The following is a 20,060-nucleotide window of genomic DNA, read 5'->3' on the forward strand; positions in this document are numbered from 1 at the left end:
TTTTCGAAAAGAAGTATGTGAGATTCTTCGCCTCAAACAAAAGTCAGGTTTGTTTCGGTGTAACATCAACAAGAAGCGGCACCGAGTCACGGGAGCGCGGCCATTCCTTCTCAGAAAATCTTCCTCTGTCAAAGTCACCGCAACGGTGTCATTTGTTCAATCAAAGCATCAAAGCTTCCCTCAACCCACCATCCATCACCTCGACCACGACACACCGACTGCTTCGAACATCTGATTGCCATCGCTGCTATAGCTGTTTCATGCTCGTTGCGTCCCGGTCCCTCCTGCCCTCCCTCTCCAGACCCATCTCGGCAGCACTGCGACCTTCGTTCCTTCGCCCTCGATCCACCTTCAATACCATCGCAGCCTATACTGCAAGCAAATCCTTGCGTACCATGTCCAACGTCGCTCCCGGTGTCGCTCCGGACGCTCCGGCTCCGTCGGCCGTCTCGAATCGCCCCGATGTCAAGCGCGACGCCCACCCCTTCTCCCGCGGCCAGCTCGAGGGTCTCATGACGAAGCGCTTCTTTTACATCCAGGCCTTCGAGATCTACGGCGGTGTCGGTGGTCTGTACGACTACGGCCCCACCGGTGCCGCGCTGCAGGCCAACATCATTAACCAGTGGCGCAACCACTTTATCATCGAAGAGGAGATGCTCGAGCTTGACACCACCATCATGACCTTAGCAGACGTCCTCAAGACCTCCGGCCACGTTGACAAGTTTGCCGACTGGATGTGCAAGGACCTCGAAAACGGCGAGATCTTCCGCGCAGATCATCTCGTCGAAGGCGTGCTCGAGGCGCGTCTCGAAGGTGACAAGCAGGCACGCGCCAAGGAGGCCGGGAAGACCATCGCCGTCCCCGCCGAGACTACTGGCTCGGACGATAAGAAGAGCAAGAGGAAGAAGGTCAAGTCGTCCGCGATCAAGCTCGACGATGCGCTCGTCGCAGAGTACACCTCCACACTTGCGAAGATCGACAACTTTGACGGCAAGCAGCTCGGCGAGCTCATCCGCAGGTACAACATTCGCTCGCCCGAGACCGGAAACGAGGTCTCCGAGCCCATCGAGTTCAACCTCATGTTTGAATCGTCCATCGGTCCCACCGGCCAAATTCAGGGCTACCTCCGTCCCGAGACCGCACAGGGCCACTTTGTCAACTTCCAGCGTCTGCTAGAATTCAACAACGGCCGTGTTCCTTTTGCCAGTGCCCAGATCGGCAAGTCGTTCCGTAACGAGATCAGTCCGCGTGCCGGTCTCTTGCGTGTGCGCGAGTTCACCATGGCCGAGATCGAGCACTTTGTCGACCCGGAGGACAAGAACCACGAGCGCTTCGACGAGGTCAAGGACATCAAGGTTCCGCTACTCGCCAAGGACGTCCAGGAGTCTGGAAAGACTGACATCACCATCAAGACCATCGGTGAGGCCGTCGCGGCTGGCATCATCGACAACCAGACGCTCGGTTACTTTATCGGACGCATCTACCTCTTCCTCGTCAAGATCGGCATCGACGCCACCCGTCTGCGATTCCGACAGCACATGAGCAACGAGATGGCCCACTACGCTAGCGACTGCTGGGATGCCGAGATCCACACCTCCTACGGCTGGATCGAGTGCGTCGGCTGTGCTGATCGCAGCGCCTACGACTTGACCGTGCACAGCAGAAAGACCAAGAAGGACCTCGTCGTGCAAAAGGCGCACAAGGAGCCCAAGGTGTACGAGGCGCTCGTTCCCACCATTGTCAAGAAGAACATTGGTCCCAAGTTCAAGAAGGATGCCAAGATCGTTGAGGAGGCCATTCTCGAGATGGACCAGAAGAAGCTCGCCGAGCTTGAATCCAAGCTCAAGAACGGCTCTGCGCCACTCACCGTGTGCACTGGTCAGACGTTTGAGCTGACCACCGATGTGGTAACGGTCGAGTTGAAGACCATCCGCGAGACGGTGCGCGAGTTCACCCCCAACGTCATCGAGCCCTCGTTTGGTATCGGACGTATCTTTTACTCTTTGCTCGAGCACAGCTTCTGGACACGTGCCGAGGACCAGGACCGTGGTGTGCTGAGCTTGCCACCGCTCGTGGCGCCAATCAAGGCATTGATCGTGCCCATCAGCTCCAACGAAAAGCTCGCACCTCTCGTCAAGCAGGTCAGTCGCAAGTTGCGTTCCGCCGGCGTCGCATCCAGGGTCGACGACTCGAACGCCAGCATCGGTCGTCGCTATGCACGAAACGATGAACTCGGAACTCCCTTCGCCTGCACGCTCGACTTTGCCAGTTTGAGCAAGGGCACTATGACGCTTCGAGAACGCGATTCCACTGCTCAGCGCATCGGCCCCATCGACGAGGTCATCGACGTCATCCGCCAGCTCTGCGACGCCAGCCTCGACTGGCAGGGAGCATGCAAGATCCTGCCCGAATACTCTGGACAGCAAGACGTTGAGGCTTAGACAGCGTCTCTCTCACGCGACGAATGCGTTCAAAAAGTTTGCTATTGCTAGCAGCCATGTATGTACAGTAGCGAAGCATTCTCACAACATACAGTCGGCTACGTCGCACGGCGCCTCTAAGCATCTTGCGTTCTGTCTGTGAATCGTGCGGGGGCAGGTTTGAGAGGTTGCCAGAGTGATATGCCTTTGCGCAACCTCGCTTATTCAGAATCACTCGCTCCTTGAATGAGAATGCCGTCGAAGTAAGGCATCGTGTTCTTGAGAAGACACTGCGCTCGGTGTTGAGGCCGCAAAAGGAACGAGACTGGTGCAAGTCGTCGCCATCCATCTGTCAAGTCGGGAAGCAGTCCAAATTGCTAACCCAAAGTGGTCCCTTCGTATCGGGTCAGTTGCTCCAGCTCCGCTCTGTTCTGCGTCCGAACGTTCAACAGACTAGCAAGCAGCAAACCGCTCGAGCTCGCTTGTATGAGGCAGAGCAAGATGGGTTCTGGTTTGGATTCGAGACAAGGCGGGAGCTTCAATCGGACGTCGACGCTCGTTCGAAAGGCGTGCTCAAATAGATCCGACCTTGGACAAGACTTTGTTTGGTCGGAAGCTTCGGGAGAACAGGTGGGGAAGTTGGCGACAAAGTCGATGGTTGTCTCAAACTCGAAGCAACAGCTGAAAGCAAACGGGAACATTCGAAGGTGTGGGGTGCAGCCAGTCCTTTGGACCACCGGACGAGAATCCCGTAATGCAGACGAGACGGCGAACACTCACGCTCGTGGTGGAGGAGACTTCCAAGGTGTCCCTGATCCGATTCGATCACGGCACCGTGTCCGCCGTTGGAGTGTTCTTACGCTAGGAGCTCATTCCAGGTGATCCGCAATAAGGATGTCTTTCAGCTTCACAAGCTCCCAACTAGGATCCTGACAGCCGAGTCAACTCAACGCACTGACGACCTTTCATGTGACCGGATGGGAGAAGATGCTTCACAAGCTCACGACCTCGCTTGCACCGCTTATTAGTCGAAACGGAACCTTGACACCATACCGTGATGGTTAGTCAGCGTCACTAGCGTCCACACCCGACCGCTTCACAACGGACGTGAAGAGTTCTTGGTTCACGCTAGCAGCTTTTGTCATCACGAAAGTTCCAACGCCCTGAAGATCGTGAATCACATCGGCACCGTCTAAGTGGACCGACCAGGTCTCAACCAGGCTTGCGTCGAGTTTATTGTACGCGGACCGCCGAAAGCGAGGAGGGTACAGGTTGTTGTTGATCTGGATCGACCCGCGTGGTCAAGCAGACAGAAAACCGAAGAATCCAAAATCTTTCTACACAAAATCCGAGCTTACTTCCGTATGTCCGTGCATTGAATAAACTGCGATCGTGCCGCGGGTGCATCCGTTCTGTCCAATTATGCAAAAAGTTTCGACAGTTGGGTGACGTTGATCTTTGCACTGGAATGTTTTGCGTGCTCCAAGTGAGCTACGCACCAGTCCATAGCACATCAGGTCCGACACAACAGGGTGGACCGTGCTCTGACAGAAGCCTCCAAGCGGACTTTGCCATGTAGCTCCGAGACTGCTTGCTGCCTCTGCCTTGGGGGTTTTTTTTGTGGTCCGAGTCCGAAGTCCGAACGCAGCCTAGCCTGGCTTGTCTGTCCATGATACAAGGCTGCCATATATAAGGAGACCAAGTCGGGCGGTTGGCAGTTGACCCTCTTCACCATTACACTCTACCATTTGGCCCTGCACCAATGTCTTCTTTGATCAAGAAGCTCTCCAACCTTAGCACCAAGTCCAAGTCTTCCAACGCCTCGTCCAACAAAGAGACCGCCGCTCCCGCCAAGATGTCCAAGATCGCCATTGTTGTCTTTTCGCTTTATGGTCACGTCGCTAAGATCTCCGAGTCTGTAGCTGAGGGCATTCGCGCCACCGGCGTCACGCCCGACATCTACCAGTTTGAAGAGACGCTCAGCGGCGAAGTCCTGTCCAAGATGCACGCCAACAAGGCTCCTACCGAGTCTCTGCCCGTCATCACCCCCGAGAAGCTCAAGGAGTACGATGGCTTCATCTTTGGCTTCCCTACCCGTTTCGGCCGCGCTCCTGCTCAGGTCTCGGCCTTCTTCGACAAGACTGGTGGTCTTTGGGCCAGCGGTGCCCTGGTCGGCAAGTTCGGTGCCACTTTCACCTCGACCGCTTCACAGCACGGCGGTAACGAGACCACGCACCTCACCACTATCCCCTTCTTCGTCCACCAGGGCGTTAACTACGTGCCCCACGGTTATCGCAGTTTCCCTGACCAGACTAACCTCGAGCAGATCCACGGTGCTTCGCCTTACGGTGCTGGTACCATTGCCGCCGGTGACGGCAGCCGCCAGCCCATCGACCTTGACTTCAAGATCGCCAGGGCTCAGGGTGAGCACTTTGCCAACGTCGTCAACACCTTCGTCAAGGGCAAGTCTGCTTAAATACTGGCGATTACCAGATGTACGTGTGTAGGCTCTCGTCGATTTGAGGAGCTTGTCAATGTTCTCGCCTCAATACGAAAGTCTTTATGATACCATCAACACGTTAGAGAGTGGCGGTGACGGAGAGAAATGTGATTGTTGCAGCGTTGAGATTTGTGCGACGTAGTCGTTGGAGCTTGACCTGGTTCGTGTGATTTGAGGTCGGTCCAATTGTAGCAGCTGTCCCGCTTCTTGTTTGTCGATCAACCGTTTTGACACTTGTTCAAGCAGGTGCCGGGCCAGCCTCAGCCAGGTAGTCCAGAAAAGCAGCTGCGGCAGCGTTTGCTGCTCAGGCGGTTGGGAAGAGAGTTTGTCCACGAAAACGTTGTCTGATGCTACACGGCGAAGGACGTGGCGACGAAGATGGAACAATTCGTGCTCGGCCTTCAATGTCATCCTCTGCACCCTTTCAATACAACCTCTCGACTGTCTCTGGTGTACCTTCCAAGGTTTAAACTCAACTGAGATGACACATAGCCTCAGCCGAACTCGGACGTGACCATCTCACATCAGAGCGGTAGGAGCACGCCCGCAGGACGCAGCTACACCATGTACAGACGCTGCACAATGATCACGACCAAAAAAGAATGTTTTAGATTGCTTGCGCATCAAGACTAGTACACGGAATATGATAACGAGGGTATCAAAAGGGATCGAGGCTGTTCTAGAGGTCAGAAAGAGTGTGTGTGGAAGGCTAAGGACACCAGATCTTGACGCTGAGATCGACACTGCTGGTCGCGACGACATTGACGGTCCTCGCCTCTGGCAGACTGGAGCCGTTGGTAGCGTGGTCGCCGTCCTGGGCCGGAGGAATGGGTTGTTCGATCTTGGCTTTCCCCCAAGCAATGCTCGTACAAAAGTGCTGATGGGCATCCAGCGTCTTGATGCATCTACCCGTTTTCAGCTCCCAAATGCGCATCGTCTTGTCGTCAGATACAGATAGCAAGTGCTTGCCGTTGGGTGAAAACGCCAATCCGCGGATCCAGTTGTCGTGGCCTACGAGCGTTTTCAAACATTGACCTGCACTGTCCCACAGACGAATGGTCTTGTCCCTCGATCCGGTGGCTACGAATTGGGCTGGTGCTGTGGCGGATGCATCCTTGGCCGATGCTGCGATGCCTACGAGTTCTCGAATAGCAGCGTAGGACGCGACGGGCGCAAAGATGGCCACTTCCACGACGTGCTCATGTCCCCGCAGCTCGACCTTGGTTTCGCCTGTCGACAGCTCCCATATCCTCGCTGTCTGATCGGTCGAACAGCTGATCAACCACCTCCCGTCCTCGGAAGGTATCGCCGAGCGCACCCATTCTGCATGTCCGTGCAAGGTACGTGTGCAAAACCCAGTCGAAAACTCCCATATCTTGATGGTCTTGTCTCTGCTCGCCGAAACAATAAAGTCGTCGCCTGGCAGGAACTTCACGGACGATACACTGTGATCGTGCCCATGGAGCGTCTTGATGTTCTTGTAGTCGTTGTTAGCATCCCATACCTTGATGGACAGATCCGAGGAACAAGAGACAACAAAGTTGCCCTTGCTGTCGAAATCGACGTCCTGCACTGCTTTGGTGTGGCCCTTGAGCGTTCGTTCGAAGTCGCCCGTCTCCCAGTCCCATAGCTTGACGGTGGTGTCTTCCGACGCGGATGCGACTTGGCTGAACACCGGATGGAAGGCGACTTTGGTGACGGGCATGCGGTGGCCCTGCATGGTGTGCCGTGCCGATGTGCGTGGAACCCAGTCGTTGAGCGACGCCGAACGCTTGGCGGAAGGCGCAGCTGCTAGTTCCTCTTGCAGCTGCGACATGCGTGATTCCATCTCCATGATCTTTTTCTGCAAGCGGATCACACTGGTCCACTTCTTTTCGAGCAAGCCGGCGTACTTTGCTTTGGGATCCGGGACGAACCCATCTTGACCAGCTTCGCGCATGAGCGTCTGATACGACTCGTTAAGGCCATTGGTCTTGAAGTAGTCGAGGATGGATTTGTGCAATTCATCCTTTTGCCTCTCGGAGAGGATGCTGGTGCTGTTGATGCTGCTCATGTTGCCGCCTCAGGTTGTGCCGGAGTGTCGGGACCGGAGCCGCTGCCCTTGCCTAGCAGCAGCGAGGCCGGAGCTGCCTTACCGCTCTAGTGTAGTCACTGCTGAAGTTCGTCGCCGGCGCCGTCACCGCTGACTCGAAATGATCCAAGCCAGGAGCGGGGAGTTGTGTGAGTGTCTGTGCGCGTGTGTGCCGTCTAGCTTTGCGAGATCATCGTTCGAGAGACCGAACCAGCTGGATGATGATGGGTGGCGTGTACGCTTACTATGAGCTGCCTCCGGTAGGTGTGCACGACCGCTGCCGCTGCTGCTGATGGGGATAGTGTTCGGCAATTCACCTTTAGCCGCAGGTAGTCGATGGACGAGGTCGACATCGAAAGAGGGTCCACTTGCCGCATTGTGTTGGTGGAACTGCGTTTGTATTGCATTCCTCGTTTCCCGGCCGAATCCAGGGACGAGTTTTTCTAAATCTAACACGTCCTTAAAATCCATCACCGGCCTCGAGCTTGACCTGACTGAACCGGTCGTGAAAATCACAGCCGAATGCTCGCTCGCTCGCTCTCTGTTCGGCTCAGCCTATAGAGAACGGCGCTGGGGCTGCGCCTCACTCATCCATCCAAAATCGTGTCGTCTCCCCGGTCTCCCCACACTTTCGTTTCTGCAAATGTGAGAGCGACTTGTCCATTTCTCATCACCATCCTCCACCACCCACCTCTATCCTCCATCAACTATCTTCCAGAACGATACTACACGAGAGCTCTGCCGGACGAGCTGCAAAGTGCAACTATACCTCGATCTGCGGTCTCTATCTTGGATCATTCAGGGCACATAAACTCCCGCTCCTATTTTTTCAACAGAGCAACAACTCACATTGAACCGATCGAATGCCTTCGCCGCCAAAGCCTTGGGAACGAGCAGGCGCGGGTGCAGGCGCTGACTTCTCGTCCGCCACCAACATGGCTTCCTCTAGCGTGCCTTCGACTTCCTCTGCATTGACAACAACCTCGTCATCGGCTGCTCCAGCACTGCCTGAACGTCCGTCGACACTTGGCACAGGCGCTGCCGGTACGGGTGCTTACGGCGCGTCAACCTACAACTCTCCTTATCGCAGCACGGTGGGCGGATTGGGATCGACATATGGAGGCATGGGTTCTACCTACGGTACCTCATATGGCTCGCCTTACTCAAGATACGGCGGTATGAGCGGAATGAGCGGCATGGGTGGTATGGGCTATGGAGGATACGGTGGCTACGGTAGCTACGGCGGATATGGAGGCTATGGTGGCTACGGCGGCTACGGGATGGGTATGGGAATGGGCATGGGCATGGGAGGGATGCCCGGCATGCCAGGACAGCCGGGTGATGTCTCCTTGACGCAACGCATGGAAGCTGGTACGCAAGCCACCTTTGAACTCATCAGCAGCATTGTTGGTGCATTCGGAGGGTTCGCACAGATGCTCGAGAGTACATTCATGGCGACGCACAGCAGCTTTTTTGCCATGGTCGGTGTCGCCGACCAGTTTGCCCACTTGCGGAACTACCTCGGCCAGGTGCTCAGCATCTTTGCGCTCGCACGATACCTCAAGAACCTCGGTCTGCGACTCGTGGGGAAAGCACCTGCGGTCGAGCTTGACGCACGCGAGTTCAAAGAGTTTGCAGCGCACGGCGGCAGCGGTCAGCCAGCGAAAGCGGCACGTCCAAGCAAGCGCCCGCTCATTGTGTTCTTCATGGCCGTAATCGGTCTTCCTTACCTCATGGGCAAGCTGGTGCGTTTCATTACAGCCAAGCAGGAGGCCGAACGACAGCGCCTCGAGCAGCAGCAAGGCCAGAACCCAGGTCAAGCTGGCGTGCTTCCCGGCCAACATGGCGGTGGCATGATCTCGGCCAACGACGCCAACGGCGAAGCGATCGACCCGAGCAAGTTGAGCTTTGTGCGCGCACTCTATGCCTACCCTGCCGCCGACCCACTCGAGCTGAGCCTGCAGCCCAATGACATTGTTGCTGTGCTCAGCAAGCACGACCCGCAGACGGGTGCGGAAAGCGCATGGTGGAGGGGTCGAACGCGAGATGGTCGCATCGGCTGGTTCCCCAGCACGTACGTCGAGTCGCTTGAGTCGGCCAAGGAACGTGCGGCCAAGGCATCGGCTGCAACAGCAACCAGTTCGAGCCAAGCGGCCGAGTCGACCGACAAGGCAGCTGCCTCGGCTAAGCCTCCTGCTGCTGCTGTCAAGGCAACATGATTGGCGTCAAGAGCCTTTTGCGCGTTCGAAACCATCTCACACATTCATACATATTGTACTTGTACCTGTTATAGTAGCTTTTGCCATGTTGCCTCTTTTCCATACCATTAGTGATCTGCATGTCGATGATCGTGTTGCATGCACAGGAAGCGCGGTTGAGTGATTCTGAGTAGAGTCGCGTGAGGTGTAGAATGCCATTTGCACGCTCGGTGACGTTTTTGGCGCTCGAGGCTGCAGAAACAGAATCAGCGGCTGTCAGTAGAATTGCTGTCGGAAGCATCCGCCAAGCCAAATTATTTTTAGGGACTTTAAAGAAAACAAACAACGCTCAAACGCACACTCGACCTCCACCCGACAATGCACTGACTGCTGAACTCGGTGACTTTGCTGTTGGTACTTAGCTTGTCTCCCTCACCTCGACCTCAATCACATACGCTTCTGACCGTTCACGTACAACGGGACAGAAGCTGAGGCCGTACCATTCGGAGCTTCCTTGGAACCACTTCTGTTCTACCATGACTCCCCTATCGCCGCCGGCAAAGTATTCAAGCTGACGTTGGCAACGAGCCGTCCGACTCGCTACCGACTCGCTAATCGACACTATACCCTACACCTATCAACCCTGAAACAAGAAGCCCTCTTTCCGGCATGACCAATAGCCAGCACCATGCCCCCACCATCACGAAGGCAAGACCGCAACCAAGCGGCCGCACCAGCCAACCGGTCTCGCATGTACAATCTCGCAGGTCACGCACACTCGTCGGGCTCCTTGCTTCCTAGGTCCACCGATGTCCACGTCGCTTCCACATCAGGTGCTGTGACGCCTGGAAGAGCTGTCGATGCTGCAGATGCTCCTTACCTCACCAATCTCGAGTCGCATTTCGGCAGAGTCACCCTCACAGCGCCCGACAATCTCTTGCGCAAACAGGCAAAGGAAAAGAAGCAAAAGACACGACAACGCAAAGCACAGAATGCACAACTCGCCGCAGCCGCGCTCGCAGCAGCGCCCTCGTCCTCTACCTCGAACCTTCTCGACTCCAGTCGCAGGTACCAGACCACACTCGATGACGCTCCCGTCAGCACGGGGCTGCTTGTTCCGCCATCAGCGCAGATTACGGGGATGCGCCGGGCGTATAGTGGCGGGCACACACCCACATTAGCTTCCACATCGCAGTCACAGGCATCCACACCTTCAGCATCGCAGACGATCGTTGCACGCACTCGCAGACGGCGCCCCTCGTCTGCTGCCAGAGACGACACCAGCCGGCCTGCTTCCAGAGCCAGCGGTGTCAGCCGCCCTGAAAGCGCTTTGTCGCTCAACGACACGGACCTGGCTCAAGCTGCTGCGATCACGTCCAATCTCTCTCAACCATCAGGCGATCAACGTCTGCCTCGCTCCCGCACCGAGAGCGCACCTGCCAGCCAACGGCGTTCTCACAATGCTTTCGACACCGCCCCAGCTAATCCTGCACTGGACGCATCGGCACGACCAGACGCAGCAACCTCGGCAACAGCACCGCAAACATCATTGCATCGCCAAAATGTCTGGAACGACATCACAGAAGCAGATCCTGACGACCTTCCACCGCCCTTTCCTGTCGGAGCCACTCGACCCCCAACCCCTCCACTCCCACCGACTCATTCTGAAGCTGCCAATGATGCGCAGCTCATTGGCCCCCAACCGCATGCTCGAATTCCGGACAGCCCTCCACCAGCTTTCGTCAGCGATGACGAAGATGAAGCGCTCTCAGCTGCTGCAGAGCTCCCTTCCCCGAGACTGTCAGTATCGTCTCCATTGCCAGAACAGTCTGTTCCTCAACCGACTCAAGAGGCCGGCCCAAGCAACAGTCGTTCTGCCAGTCGCGCCTCCACGCCAAGCTCGGCATCCGTTAGCGATGACGAGAGCTTCGAGCTCACGGAGGAGCGTCGTGCATGGGAAGCAGATATTCGCAACGGGCTCAGCTTTGAGGTCAGGCTCCTGCGGGAGCAGCAGCGTCGCTTAGCACGAGAACGTGCCTCAGCGCTTCAAATTGCTTCAATAGAGCAAGAGGCGGAAGTGCAGGCTGAACCAACGGAAAGACGTCAGGAGCAGGCTGCAGCGGCAGAGCCTGGGGTAATAAGCGCTGAACAAGCTTCGCAGCTGACAGGTGCTGCAGTGGAGAATGAAGCCGCGCACATGGCTGAGGCCGTGGCAAGTTTCAGCGTGGAAGCAGGCGAAGGCGAACGTACCGTCAGCCGAAGAGTGACTCCGGTGACAGATGGAACGTCGCAAGCGGATCAGGTCTCTGATGAGCACCTTGCGTCAATTCAAAGCGATGCGGAACAGCCTCGAGCTCAAACGATCGCGGATGCACCACAGGAAGAAGAAGCTCCGGTTTCATCGGTACGCATCTCACCGCCTTCAGACGATCAGCAAGACAAACCCGACGATGAAATAGTGGCAGATCAGGCAATCGAAGCAAATGCAGATGGAGCCACATCCACCTTGTCGCTACCCGAGGAACGGCAATCTCTTGTACAAACAGCCGCTCATGAACCCGACACGAGCGGCAGGCTCGTGCTTGCGAATGAGCCTCGCCTTGGTCTCCCGCGCATGCCTTCCCAATCAAGGCCGACCTCTTCCTCAATCAACAACATTTCAAGACCGTCTTCATCGTCCTCTCGCCGCATCTCTGGCCATCGAAAGACCAATTCGGACACTCAGACTCCTGTCCAGCCTAAAGTAGGCCCCAGCGGTCTTGGCAACAACGGACGAGCGTCTCTCAGCGGTTTTCCTGTACGTCGTTTGATTCAAGGACAAGCTGCTCGCGGTCACGACAGTGACTTGCATCTTCCTCTCAGCCGACGTCCGGAAGACACACTTTACGTCATCTCTGCTCCTCCTCCTGCAACGTATGCGAAATCTTCGAGCGATGAAGAAGCAGGCGCATCGCGCGCAGACGTGGACGCCTCGCCGTTGCAAGGAGATCACAAGGGCACAGACGGCGAGGAAGTGTCGGATAATGATGCACGACCGGATCGAGAGGATGACGATGGTGCCGAGTCCGACTCATCCATCGAGCAGTGGTTGGCAGAGTCTGCTGCTTTCGATGCATTGCGCAAGAGAGAAGAGGAAGCAGCTGCAAGAATGCAAGCGCTGCGCGAGCCACTAGACTCCGATAGCGACGAGGCTGACGATGCAGCCATGCCAGGTGCCTTTGGCCACAGAGCCTCGTCGCGCCACAGACAGGCCAGCAGCGGCTCCCGAAAAGTACCAGATCCGGCCAACCTCGCTTTGATGGACCGGGCACTGCCAAGAGCGCCGCCTCCCCTCGTCTTGGGTCGTTCGCGCGGCGGTGCTGCCTACTCGGACTCTTCCTCGGAGTCGACTGATACCGATGATGCGCTGGATCTGTATTCGTCGAGTGACGAGGAGGACGAACAGCATCGAGCTTTCTACGATGCGCGCGCGGCCGACAGCAAGCAGAACGACCTCTTTGCAAACTCGCACAAGTCGGTGCATGCCCGTACTACCTCATCGGCGCCCAATCTGACTACAGTCGACGAACCTGAAGAGCAGACCTCCAGCAGAGGTAATGTAGTTGTCGCGCCTGCTGCTGCAAGTCGAATAAGTGGTAACGTCCCAAATGCCCAGGCGGTCTCTATACACACTCCACAACCTCTCGGAGCTCAGACATCGACTTCCGAGCTTCCAAGACGCAGCTTGAGCCTCAAAGCTCAAGGCAAACTCCCCGAGCGTGTCGCCGAACCCGCAGTTATTCCTCCGGACGAACGAGCAGGTGACTTCGAAGCAGATACATCGAGCAGTCGCGACCTTTCGGACGAGGATCCGCCCACCGCAGACTCGAAATACGTTCCTGAATCTGTCCGAAAGAACGTCAATGCGGCTCCTCGTAACAGTATGTCTTCGCATCTTAGACCAGAGATCGCCATACCCCGTTCTGCGGAGCCTGCACCTGTCGATGTGAGACGCTCTTCGCTCGACCCACTCCTTCAACCTCTGGCGTATGGGCAGATTGGACGTAACAACGAGCTCAGAGATCGACTCAAGGGTCTCTTCGGCCAGCCTCTTGTTGTCGGCGCTGCGAGCCAGCCAACAAATGCTACGAACACATTTGACGCTGCAACGCTTCCTTCGTCGACCACAGTGCAAGCCGGGCGATTTTTGAACGATTCTCGTCACGTCTCAGATAACAACTTACAGTCAGCGAGGGTCCCGCCTGCTGTAGAAGGACAGCTTGACTCTAATGCTGCTGCAAAATCAGATGCACTGGCTGCTGCAAAGACTGGTGCTGTAAAGCAAGACGACGCTGTCTCGATCACAACGGCACCAACTCTACACAGGCATCCGAGCACAGGCAGCGGAACGATAACAGACAAATCAGCCAGCCCCGAAGCCACAACACCGTCATCTTCTGCAACTAGACTTCCCGAGCAGAGGGCACGTGATGAGGCGCTTCTTCAGATCGCACAGCTCAGCGCCTCTACTCAGTCGAGGCAGGACTCCTTGGCTGCCTTGGAACGGCTCCTAGCTAAAACGGGTCGACCAACGTCCTTGTTGCCGCCGAGTACGATCACGCGAGCAGAACTGGGCGGGCGTTTGCAGTTGACCTCGGACGTGGCTGCCACAGATTCGCAAAGGAGCACGGAGGGTGGATTCACGAACAGCAAAGAGCAATCATCTACCTCTCCTGTCCCTACGCTGCCAGCGAGCAACCGTCTCTCGCGTCAGGGAGCCATCGTTCGAGGCCGAGGCCCGCTTCCATCTCCACCATCTGCCTTGTCCAGGGGCGCGTCTACCGCCAGTCGTCCAGTATCGTTTGTCAATCCGCGATCCTCAGCTGCACCACTGCCCCGCGGACGCCTTCCGGCCATTACAGACGCAACCCGTCACTTTCCGCCATCATCCAGCACGGGACCCGGCGTGGCTCCCTCCTGGCTGTCGTATATTCCTTCCGAAGAGCGGGAGAGGCTGCCAGCGCCGTTGGAACCACAGAGAGCACATTCCATGTCCGCATCCAGAGCACCTCCAGGTAAAGTGTCGGCCATGATCTCGCGATTCGAGGCGGCGCCGACACCTAGTCGGGATCAGCAGGATTCGGGTTCGCTCAGCTCACCCACGAAGGAAAGCGGTGGCGTTGCGAGTTCAACTCCAGGAGCAGATTCCACGCGCAGTAGTGCAACTCATAGCATCGAGCCAGGGACAATCGAGCGCGAAGGGCCGGGCAAGACAGAGCAGAGATCCGAACCGGCTGTTTTCAGACGCTTCTCACGCACCGATGGCAACGAAGCGTTTGGGGAGAGGTCTCCTACGCAAAGACGACCACCACCGCCGCCTCCGACGCTACCGGTGAGACGACCCAACACCAATCCTTTCCGGCCCTCTCAAAGTGCAGAACGCCCATCCACCAGCACAAGCAGTCTGACGCAGTCGAATTCGATGGAAGCATTGGCCAGACAGATCGAGGAGGCAGCATTCGAATGGACCGAAGCTTCTCTCCATGATCACGGAGATGGGCTGCACAACCGGCATCAAGCGCCACCTGCGAGCCGACTGACAGTGCCGGTCTCATCAACCACAGCTTCTTCAAGCGCTTGGCCTCGCTCACCGCGGACGCAGGCAATGCACACCCTCACTCGACGCGAACACGATGATGGTGCAACCACGCCGCCGTCGTTGCCTCCGAAGTCGCCGCTCATGACGCCCGAGCAAATCTTGGCCTCCGGGAGTCGAAATGGCCTGTCTGCATCCATTGCTGCCGCGCAAGCCGCGGCATTTGCTCGGCGTGATGGGCGTGAGTCTCGTACGCACTCGGCCTCGTCTAGCATGGATACAGTCAGTCGTGAGGCGAGCTCGTCGTCGAGACCCAAGTGGACGCAGCGTGTAGAGGAAGAAGGTGACGCTGCAGATGCGGCATCGAAGGGCCCGAGACCGTTGCCGACGCTTCCTTCCTCCCTGAGGTCGTACTATGGATTAGGAATCAACGACGAAAGAGGTGAGGGCGAGGCTGCCGGAGCGAGTCGCAGAGAGTTGCCTGTTCCTCCTCCCTTGCCGACGCGGCCTCGCAACAGGGACTGGGACAGTCTGAGCAGCGCGTCAGGGGTCGCACGGAGTCCGGCAGCTTTAGAAGCCTCTTCAGCGAGCAGCATGACTACAGCGCAGACGTCCAGCGCTGGGCCAGCTCGCTCGATCTCTACAACCAGCTTCAGTGAGCCAACCGATCACGTTGTTCGCGACGCGACCTCACCCACAGCTGGAGCAAGCGCTCGGGACCATCCTTTACCCGAGACTCCTGTCGCAGGCAATGCCGCGCCACCCGCAGAACCCCTAGCGTCTGCCTCATCCTCGACAACAAGCACACCAGCTCCACGTCGCGAAGCCTCGCTCGGCGTCACCGACTTTGACCTGCTCGTCGCCCAACTCGAACGGCAGGGCTCGCACTTTGAATCGCTTTCCGCGATCGGTGAATTCCTCGGCCCTGCCAAACCTGCTGCTGCCACAGCCGAGCAACTCGCCTCGCTTTCAGTGGGCTTGATCGAATGCGATTCACGACGCATGACACGCGAGGGCAAGATCAAGCAGAAACTCAGCTGCGTCGGCGTGCGCGTCGACAAGTGTGCCATCTGCTTGGCGCAGTTTAGAGAGGCTCAGCGCGCCGTCATCTTGCCGTGTGGGCATATCTTCCACGAGGAGTGCACGATCGGGTTGTTGAGGCGCATCACTACGTGTCCGACCTGTCGTGCGCCTGCTGTTTAGGAAGAGGGGACGGTAAACTGTAAATGAGACGAAAGAATGCACAGACGAGCCAGACGGTACGAATGTGGCAAAATGCTGAACAATGACATTGCAGAGTTGGTTTTGAGAGAGAAAAGATAGCAAGGGTGGACATTACTTCTTGCCCAACGTAGCCAGAGCGTCGTCGTTGAAGCCACGCTGACCCTCGGCCTGCTTGCGCAAGAAGTGGTCGTTGACACCTTCAGTGCTGCTGGACCTGCTCAGTCTCGCCTTGAACCAGCGCTTGGCCTCGGGGCTCTCCCTCCTCTTCCTCACGCCCTCTCTCAACGTATCGAGCGCCTGTACGGTGGTGTCCCAGTTGACGCAGGCGTCGGTGATGCTCTGGCCGTACTTCAACGCGGTGGGTCCCTGGGCCGGGATGCTCTGCTTGCCCTCGACGAGGTTGCTTTCGATCATGACACCGAAAATGTTGCAGGCGTTTTCGTCTGCAGCGGCAAGTTGCGAGGCGATGGAACGGACGACGTTGATCTGGTTCTCGTGCTTCTTCTCGCTGTTGCCGTGCGAGCAGTCGATCATGATGCGGGCGGGCAAGTTGGCCGCGGTGAGTTTGGACGAGACGGCAGCAACGTGTTCCGGCGAGTAGTTGGGACCCGTGTTGGCGCCGCGGAGGATGACGTGGCATGCGTCGTTGCCGTTGGTCTCCACGATGGCGGAAATGCCCTGCTTGGTGACCGAGAGGAAAACGTGTTCAGAGCTCGCCGCCTTGATAGCGTCGACAGCGATCGAGATGCTTCCGTCCGTGCCGTTCTTGAATCCGATCGGCATCGAGAGACCGGAGCTCAACTCTCTGTGGACCTGCGACTCGGTGGTTCGCGCGCCGATCGCGCCCCACGAGATGAGGTCGGCGGTGTACTGTGGCGAGATGGTATCCAAGAACTCGGTACCTGCGGGCAACCCGAGGTTGTTCACCTCCAGCAAGAAACCACGGGCCAGCCTCAAGCCTTTGTTGATCTGGAAACTGCCGTTGAGATTCGGGTCGTTGATGAGACCCTTCCAGCCGACAGTGGTGCGTGGCTTTTCGAAGTAGACGCGCATCACGATGTGGAGATCCTCCTTGGCGGATTCGGCGTACTCGGCGAGCTTGCGTGCGTACTCGAGTCCGGAACGAACATCGTGGATCGAGCAGGGGCCGACAACGACGAGCATACGGTCGTCCTCCTGCTTGACGATTTCCTCGGTGGCCTTACGGCCGTAGGCGACGGTCTGTGCCGCCTGCAGGCTGAGTGGGTACTCTTCGACGAGGATCTGCGGGGGGATGAGCGGCTTGATCGACTTGATGCGTCGGTCGTCAAGCTCGTTGAGCGCGTCTTTGTAGGTGAGCGTCGTCATTGTGGAAGATCCAAACAGCAGACAACTTGGGATGCGGTGGTGACGGTGAGACAGAAGGATGAGCGTTCGAAGAAAGTCGACGCTGAAAGGGCGAGACGGAGACGCAGCTGCAGGTCAATGCACACTCATGTCTTGCAAGTCTGTGTGCCTCGTTTCTCTCCGCCACACCTCGAGACTTTCTTCTTGAGTCTTGCGACAGGATTGAGCTTCCGACCGAGTCTCGAAGGCCGGCCACTATCGAGTCATTTTCTTTTTTTGTCTTTTCAACCAACCAGCCATGCACGATTTCATCTTCCAACATCTTCTGTCCATCTTGAATCGATGAAGCCCGATCGGCCGATTTCACCCTTTCTCTGTCCCGCTCTCACATCCGCGTCGAAACCGCAGCAAAAAAATTTGCCAGCAAACAGACGTCGTTCGTCCAGTACACACGCAATGCCAGGGAATATGCCATCCCGATGCAAGCCCTGCAAGGAACTGGAGAGGTTTGTTTCTGCGCGCCGTCAGGATGGCGAGTCTGTGATGGCCAGAACCCAGCACCAAAAGAGGCTACTGATCTGGGAAGATCACGATGACAAGCCAAAGGAGAAGAAAACTGTTTTCAGATGTGCCACAAACCGAGAGGCGGGGTGACTGGCACGTTGAAGCGCACAACGCCAGGGGACGCGTGCTGGTACGATTTGTCGCATCACGCATAAGCCGGGGTGTACGCTAGAGTGAAAGTGGGAGAGCGCGTCTCGGTCCAAGCGAGGTCTCCTCGACCAGCAGCACTGTTTCGACGGAATAAAAGGGAAACTCGGATTTTCGAACATTCCGCTTTTTGCCCCCCATTTCGATCCTTTCCCCTCTTCACACCCCGTGACCTCCTCCCCTCACGCAGGCAGCGCGCGCTTCATTTCTCTTCCTCTGCCTGCAATTTCCATGCCCACCAATTGTTGCACCAATCTCCACTAGCTAATTCGGCCTAACAGCATACGCCGACAAAAAAAACTTCAAGGCTCGCACCCCACGCTCCACATCCTTCAGCTGCACACAGCTCCGCAAAAGCATGTCGGACGACGAACGCCTGGCCTCGGGCGCAGGAGCCGATGACGAGCTTTCGCTGCCCAAAGCCACTGTGCAAAAACTTATCAGCGAGATGCTGCCCAAGGACGTGTCATGCTCGAAAGACACGCGCGATCTGCTCATCGAGTGCTGCGTCGAGTTCATCCATCTGCTCTCATCCGAGTCCAACGAGGTCTGCGAGCGAGACTCAAAGAAAACCATCGCGCCGGAACACGTCCTCAAAGCACTCGACGATCTAGGCTTCCCCAGCTTCATCGAAGAGGCGAAAGGCGTGCTCTCGGAACACAAAGCCGCGCAAAAGGATCGTGAACGAAAGACGTCGAGGATGGAACAGAGCGGGTTGAGCGAGGAAGAGCTACAGCGCCAACAGGAGCTGCTCTTCGCTGCCAGCAAGGCGCGGTTCGAAGCGTCGAATTGAAAGGTTCCCGATGCTGAGATAGCTATTTTGTAACAAACACCTGTAATAGTATGTTCCGCAAGGTATCTTCCGGCTGTGCATTCTGATCACAACTTGCTTTTGGCCTGGGCAGCACGCATCGACTCGGGTCCTCGAGGGTAGAGCGAGACGTCTGCCTGTCTCCACCACGGCCAAAAGGCGAATCGCTCGAGGTCGCCCATGGTGCCGGGGAACTCAGGTTTCCTCTTTTCCAAGAAACTCTTGGCTCCCTCCAAGCCGTCCAGCCTGGACGTTTCCCAGATTCCTTGGCTTTCCAACAGATGAGCGTCTTCGGGCGAATCGACCTGTCGCCAAATTTGGGCTTTGCATAGCGCCATTGACACGCTGCTGTTCTTGGCGAGCTTTTCGGCGAGCGCGAGCGATTCTGCGAGGACTTTGTCTTGCGGCAGCGGAGCCCGCGTCCACAGCGCCGTGTAGCTTTCGTCTTTGGGCGAACGAACGTCTCCCGTCAAGATGATATCCATCGCCTTGGACACTCCCACCAGCCGCGGTAGCAGGTATGACGAGCACGCCTCCATGGCGATACCGCGCTGAACGAAGGGGATGGCCACCTTGGCGTTGTCGGCTACCAATCTGAAGTCGCAACTGAGCGTCATGGTGATACCGATGCCGATGGCGTTTCCGTTGATCGCAGCGATCGACGGCTTCCTGCAACGCAGGATGGACAGCCCCACCTGCCCACCGCCGTCTCGGTGGCCCTGTGCGTGGTCAGCGATCGCTCCAAATCCTTGCGCGAGGTAGGCCCCTGCGCAGAACACTTTCCCGCCGGCTCCCGTGATGACGGCAACTTTGACCCGGTCGTCCGCGTCGAACAGCTCGAACGCGAACACGATCGAGTACGACATGGCGCCTGTGAACGTGTTGTACTGCTCGGGCCGGTTGAGGTACAGGATGGCGATGCCATCCGGGCGCAGTTCGACTTTGATGTCTTGCCACGGGTAGGCAGAGTAGTCGAAGTGGGCGACGTCGACATCGCTGATGCGAGGATGCGGGTTGATGGGCGTCCAGCCGGACATGGTTGGGTGAGACTGGGGGATGGCTGGAGGAGGAGGCTGGGAGACAAGATGCTGAGATGGTAGAGAGGGATCAGCTCACAACAAAAGTGCGGGGGAAAAGCTGTGTGGCATGCGTATCTGGCTTCCCCACTTTTCGTGTGTGCATTGGAGAGGCAGCTCATGCCACTGCGCATTGTGCGGGGCAGCA

At 57.1% G+C, this 20,060-nt stretch overlaps 8 protein-coding genes across 8 annotated transcripts; 5 read left to right on the forward strand and 3 right to left on the reverse strand.

Annotated features, from left to right (window-relative positions):
- Window positions 1-260: 260 nt before the first annotated feature.
- On the forward strand, window positions 261-2,441 carry EX895_005818 (uncharacterized protein; the record flags this gene model as incomplete). Its single annotated transcript, XM_029886410.1, has 1 exon — window positions 261-2,441. The coding sequence occupies one exon, from the start codon at window positions 261-263 to the stop codon at window positions 2,439-2,441; it is 2,181 nt and encodes a 726-aa protein (XP_029736723.1).
- Window positions 2,442-4,182: 1,741 nt separating this feature from the next.
- On the forward strand, window positions 4,183-4,896 carry EX895_005819 (uncharacterized protein; the record flags this gene model as incomplete). The annotated part of the gene is made up of 1 exon (XM_029886411.1): window positions 4,183-4,896. The coding sequence occupies one exon, from the start codon at window positions 4,183-4,185 to the stop codon at window positions 4,894-4,896; it is 714 nt and encodes a 237-aa protein (XP_029736724.1).
- Window positions 4,897-5,629: 733 nt separating this feature from the next.
- EX895_005820 (uncharacterized protein) lies at window positions 5,630-6,973 on the reverse strand (the record flags this gene model as incomplete). The annotated part of the gene is made up of 1 exon (XM_029886412.1): window positions 5,630-6,973. The coding sequence occupies one exon, from the start codon at window positions 6,971-6,973 to the stop codon at window positions 5,630-5,632; it is 1,344 nt and encodes a 447-aa protein (XP_029736725.1).
- An 881-nt stretch (window positions 6,974-7,854) lies between these two features.
- On the forward strand, window positions 7,855-9,210 carry EX895_005821 (uncharacterized protein; the record flags this gene model as incomplete). Its single annotated transcript, XM_029886413.1, has 1 exon — window positions 7,855-9,210. The coding sequence occupies one exon, from the start codon at window positions 7,855-7,857 to the stop codon at window positions 9,208-9,210; it is 1,356 nt and encodes a 451-aa protein (XP_029736726.1).
- Window positions 9,211-9,877: 667 nt separating this feature from the next.
- Window positions 9,878-15,967, forward strand: EX895_005822 (uncharacterized protein; the record flags this gene model as incomplete). The annotated part of the gene is made up of 1 exon (XM_029886414.1): window positions 9,878-15,967. One exon carries the CDS (start codon window positions 9,878-9,880, stop codon window positions 15,965-15,967), a length of 6,090 nt encoding a protein of 2,029 aa, XP_029736727.1.
- Window positions 15,968-16,099: 132 nt separating this feature from the next.
- EX895_005823 (uncharacterized protein) lies at window positions 16,100-17,335 on the reverse strand (the record flags this gene model as incomplete). Its single annotated transcript, XM_029886415.1, has 1 exon — window positions 16,100-17,335. One exon carries the CDS (start codon window positions 17,333-17,335, stop codon window positions 16,100-16,102), a length of 1,236 nt encoding a protein of 411 aa, XP_029736728.1.
- A 1,048-nt stretch (window positions 17,336-18,383) lies between these two features.
- On the forward strand, window positions 18,384-18,818 carry EX895_005824 (uncharacterized protein; the record flags this gene model as incomplete). Its single annotated transcript, XM_029886416.1, has 1 exon — window positions 18,384-18,818. One exon carries the CDS (start codon window positions 18,384-18,386, stop codon window positions 18,816-18,818), a length of 435 nt encoding a protein of 144 aa, XP_029736729.1.
- Window positions 18,819-18,904: 86 nt separating this feature from the next.
- EX895_005825 (uncharacterized protein) lies at window positions 18,905-19,873 on the reverse strand (the record flags this gene model as incomplete). The annotated part of the gene is made up of 1 exon (XM_029886417.1): window positions 18,905-19,873. One exon carries the CDS (start codon window positions 19,871-19,873, stop codon window positions 18,905-18,907), a length of 969 nt encoding a protein of 322 aa, XP_029736730.1.
- Window positions 19,874-20,060: the final 187 nt, after the last annotated feature.

The sequence above is a fragment of the Sporisorium graminicola genome, chromosome SGRAM_8, assembly GCF_005498985.1.
Source record: "Sporisorium graminicola strain CBS 10092 chromosome SGRAM_8, whole genome shotgun sequence".
Lineage (NCBI taxonomy): Eukaryota > Fungi > Basidiomycota > Ustilaginomycetes > Ustilaginales > Ustilaginaceae > Sporisorium > Sporisorium graminicola.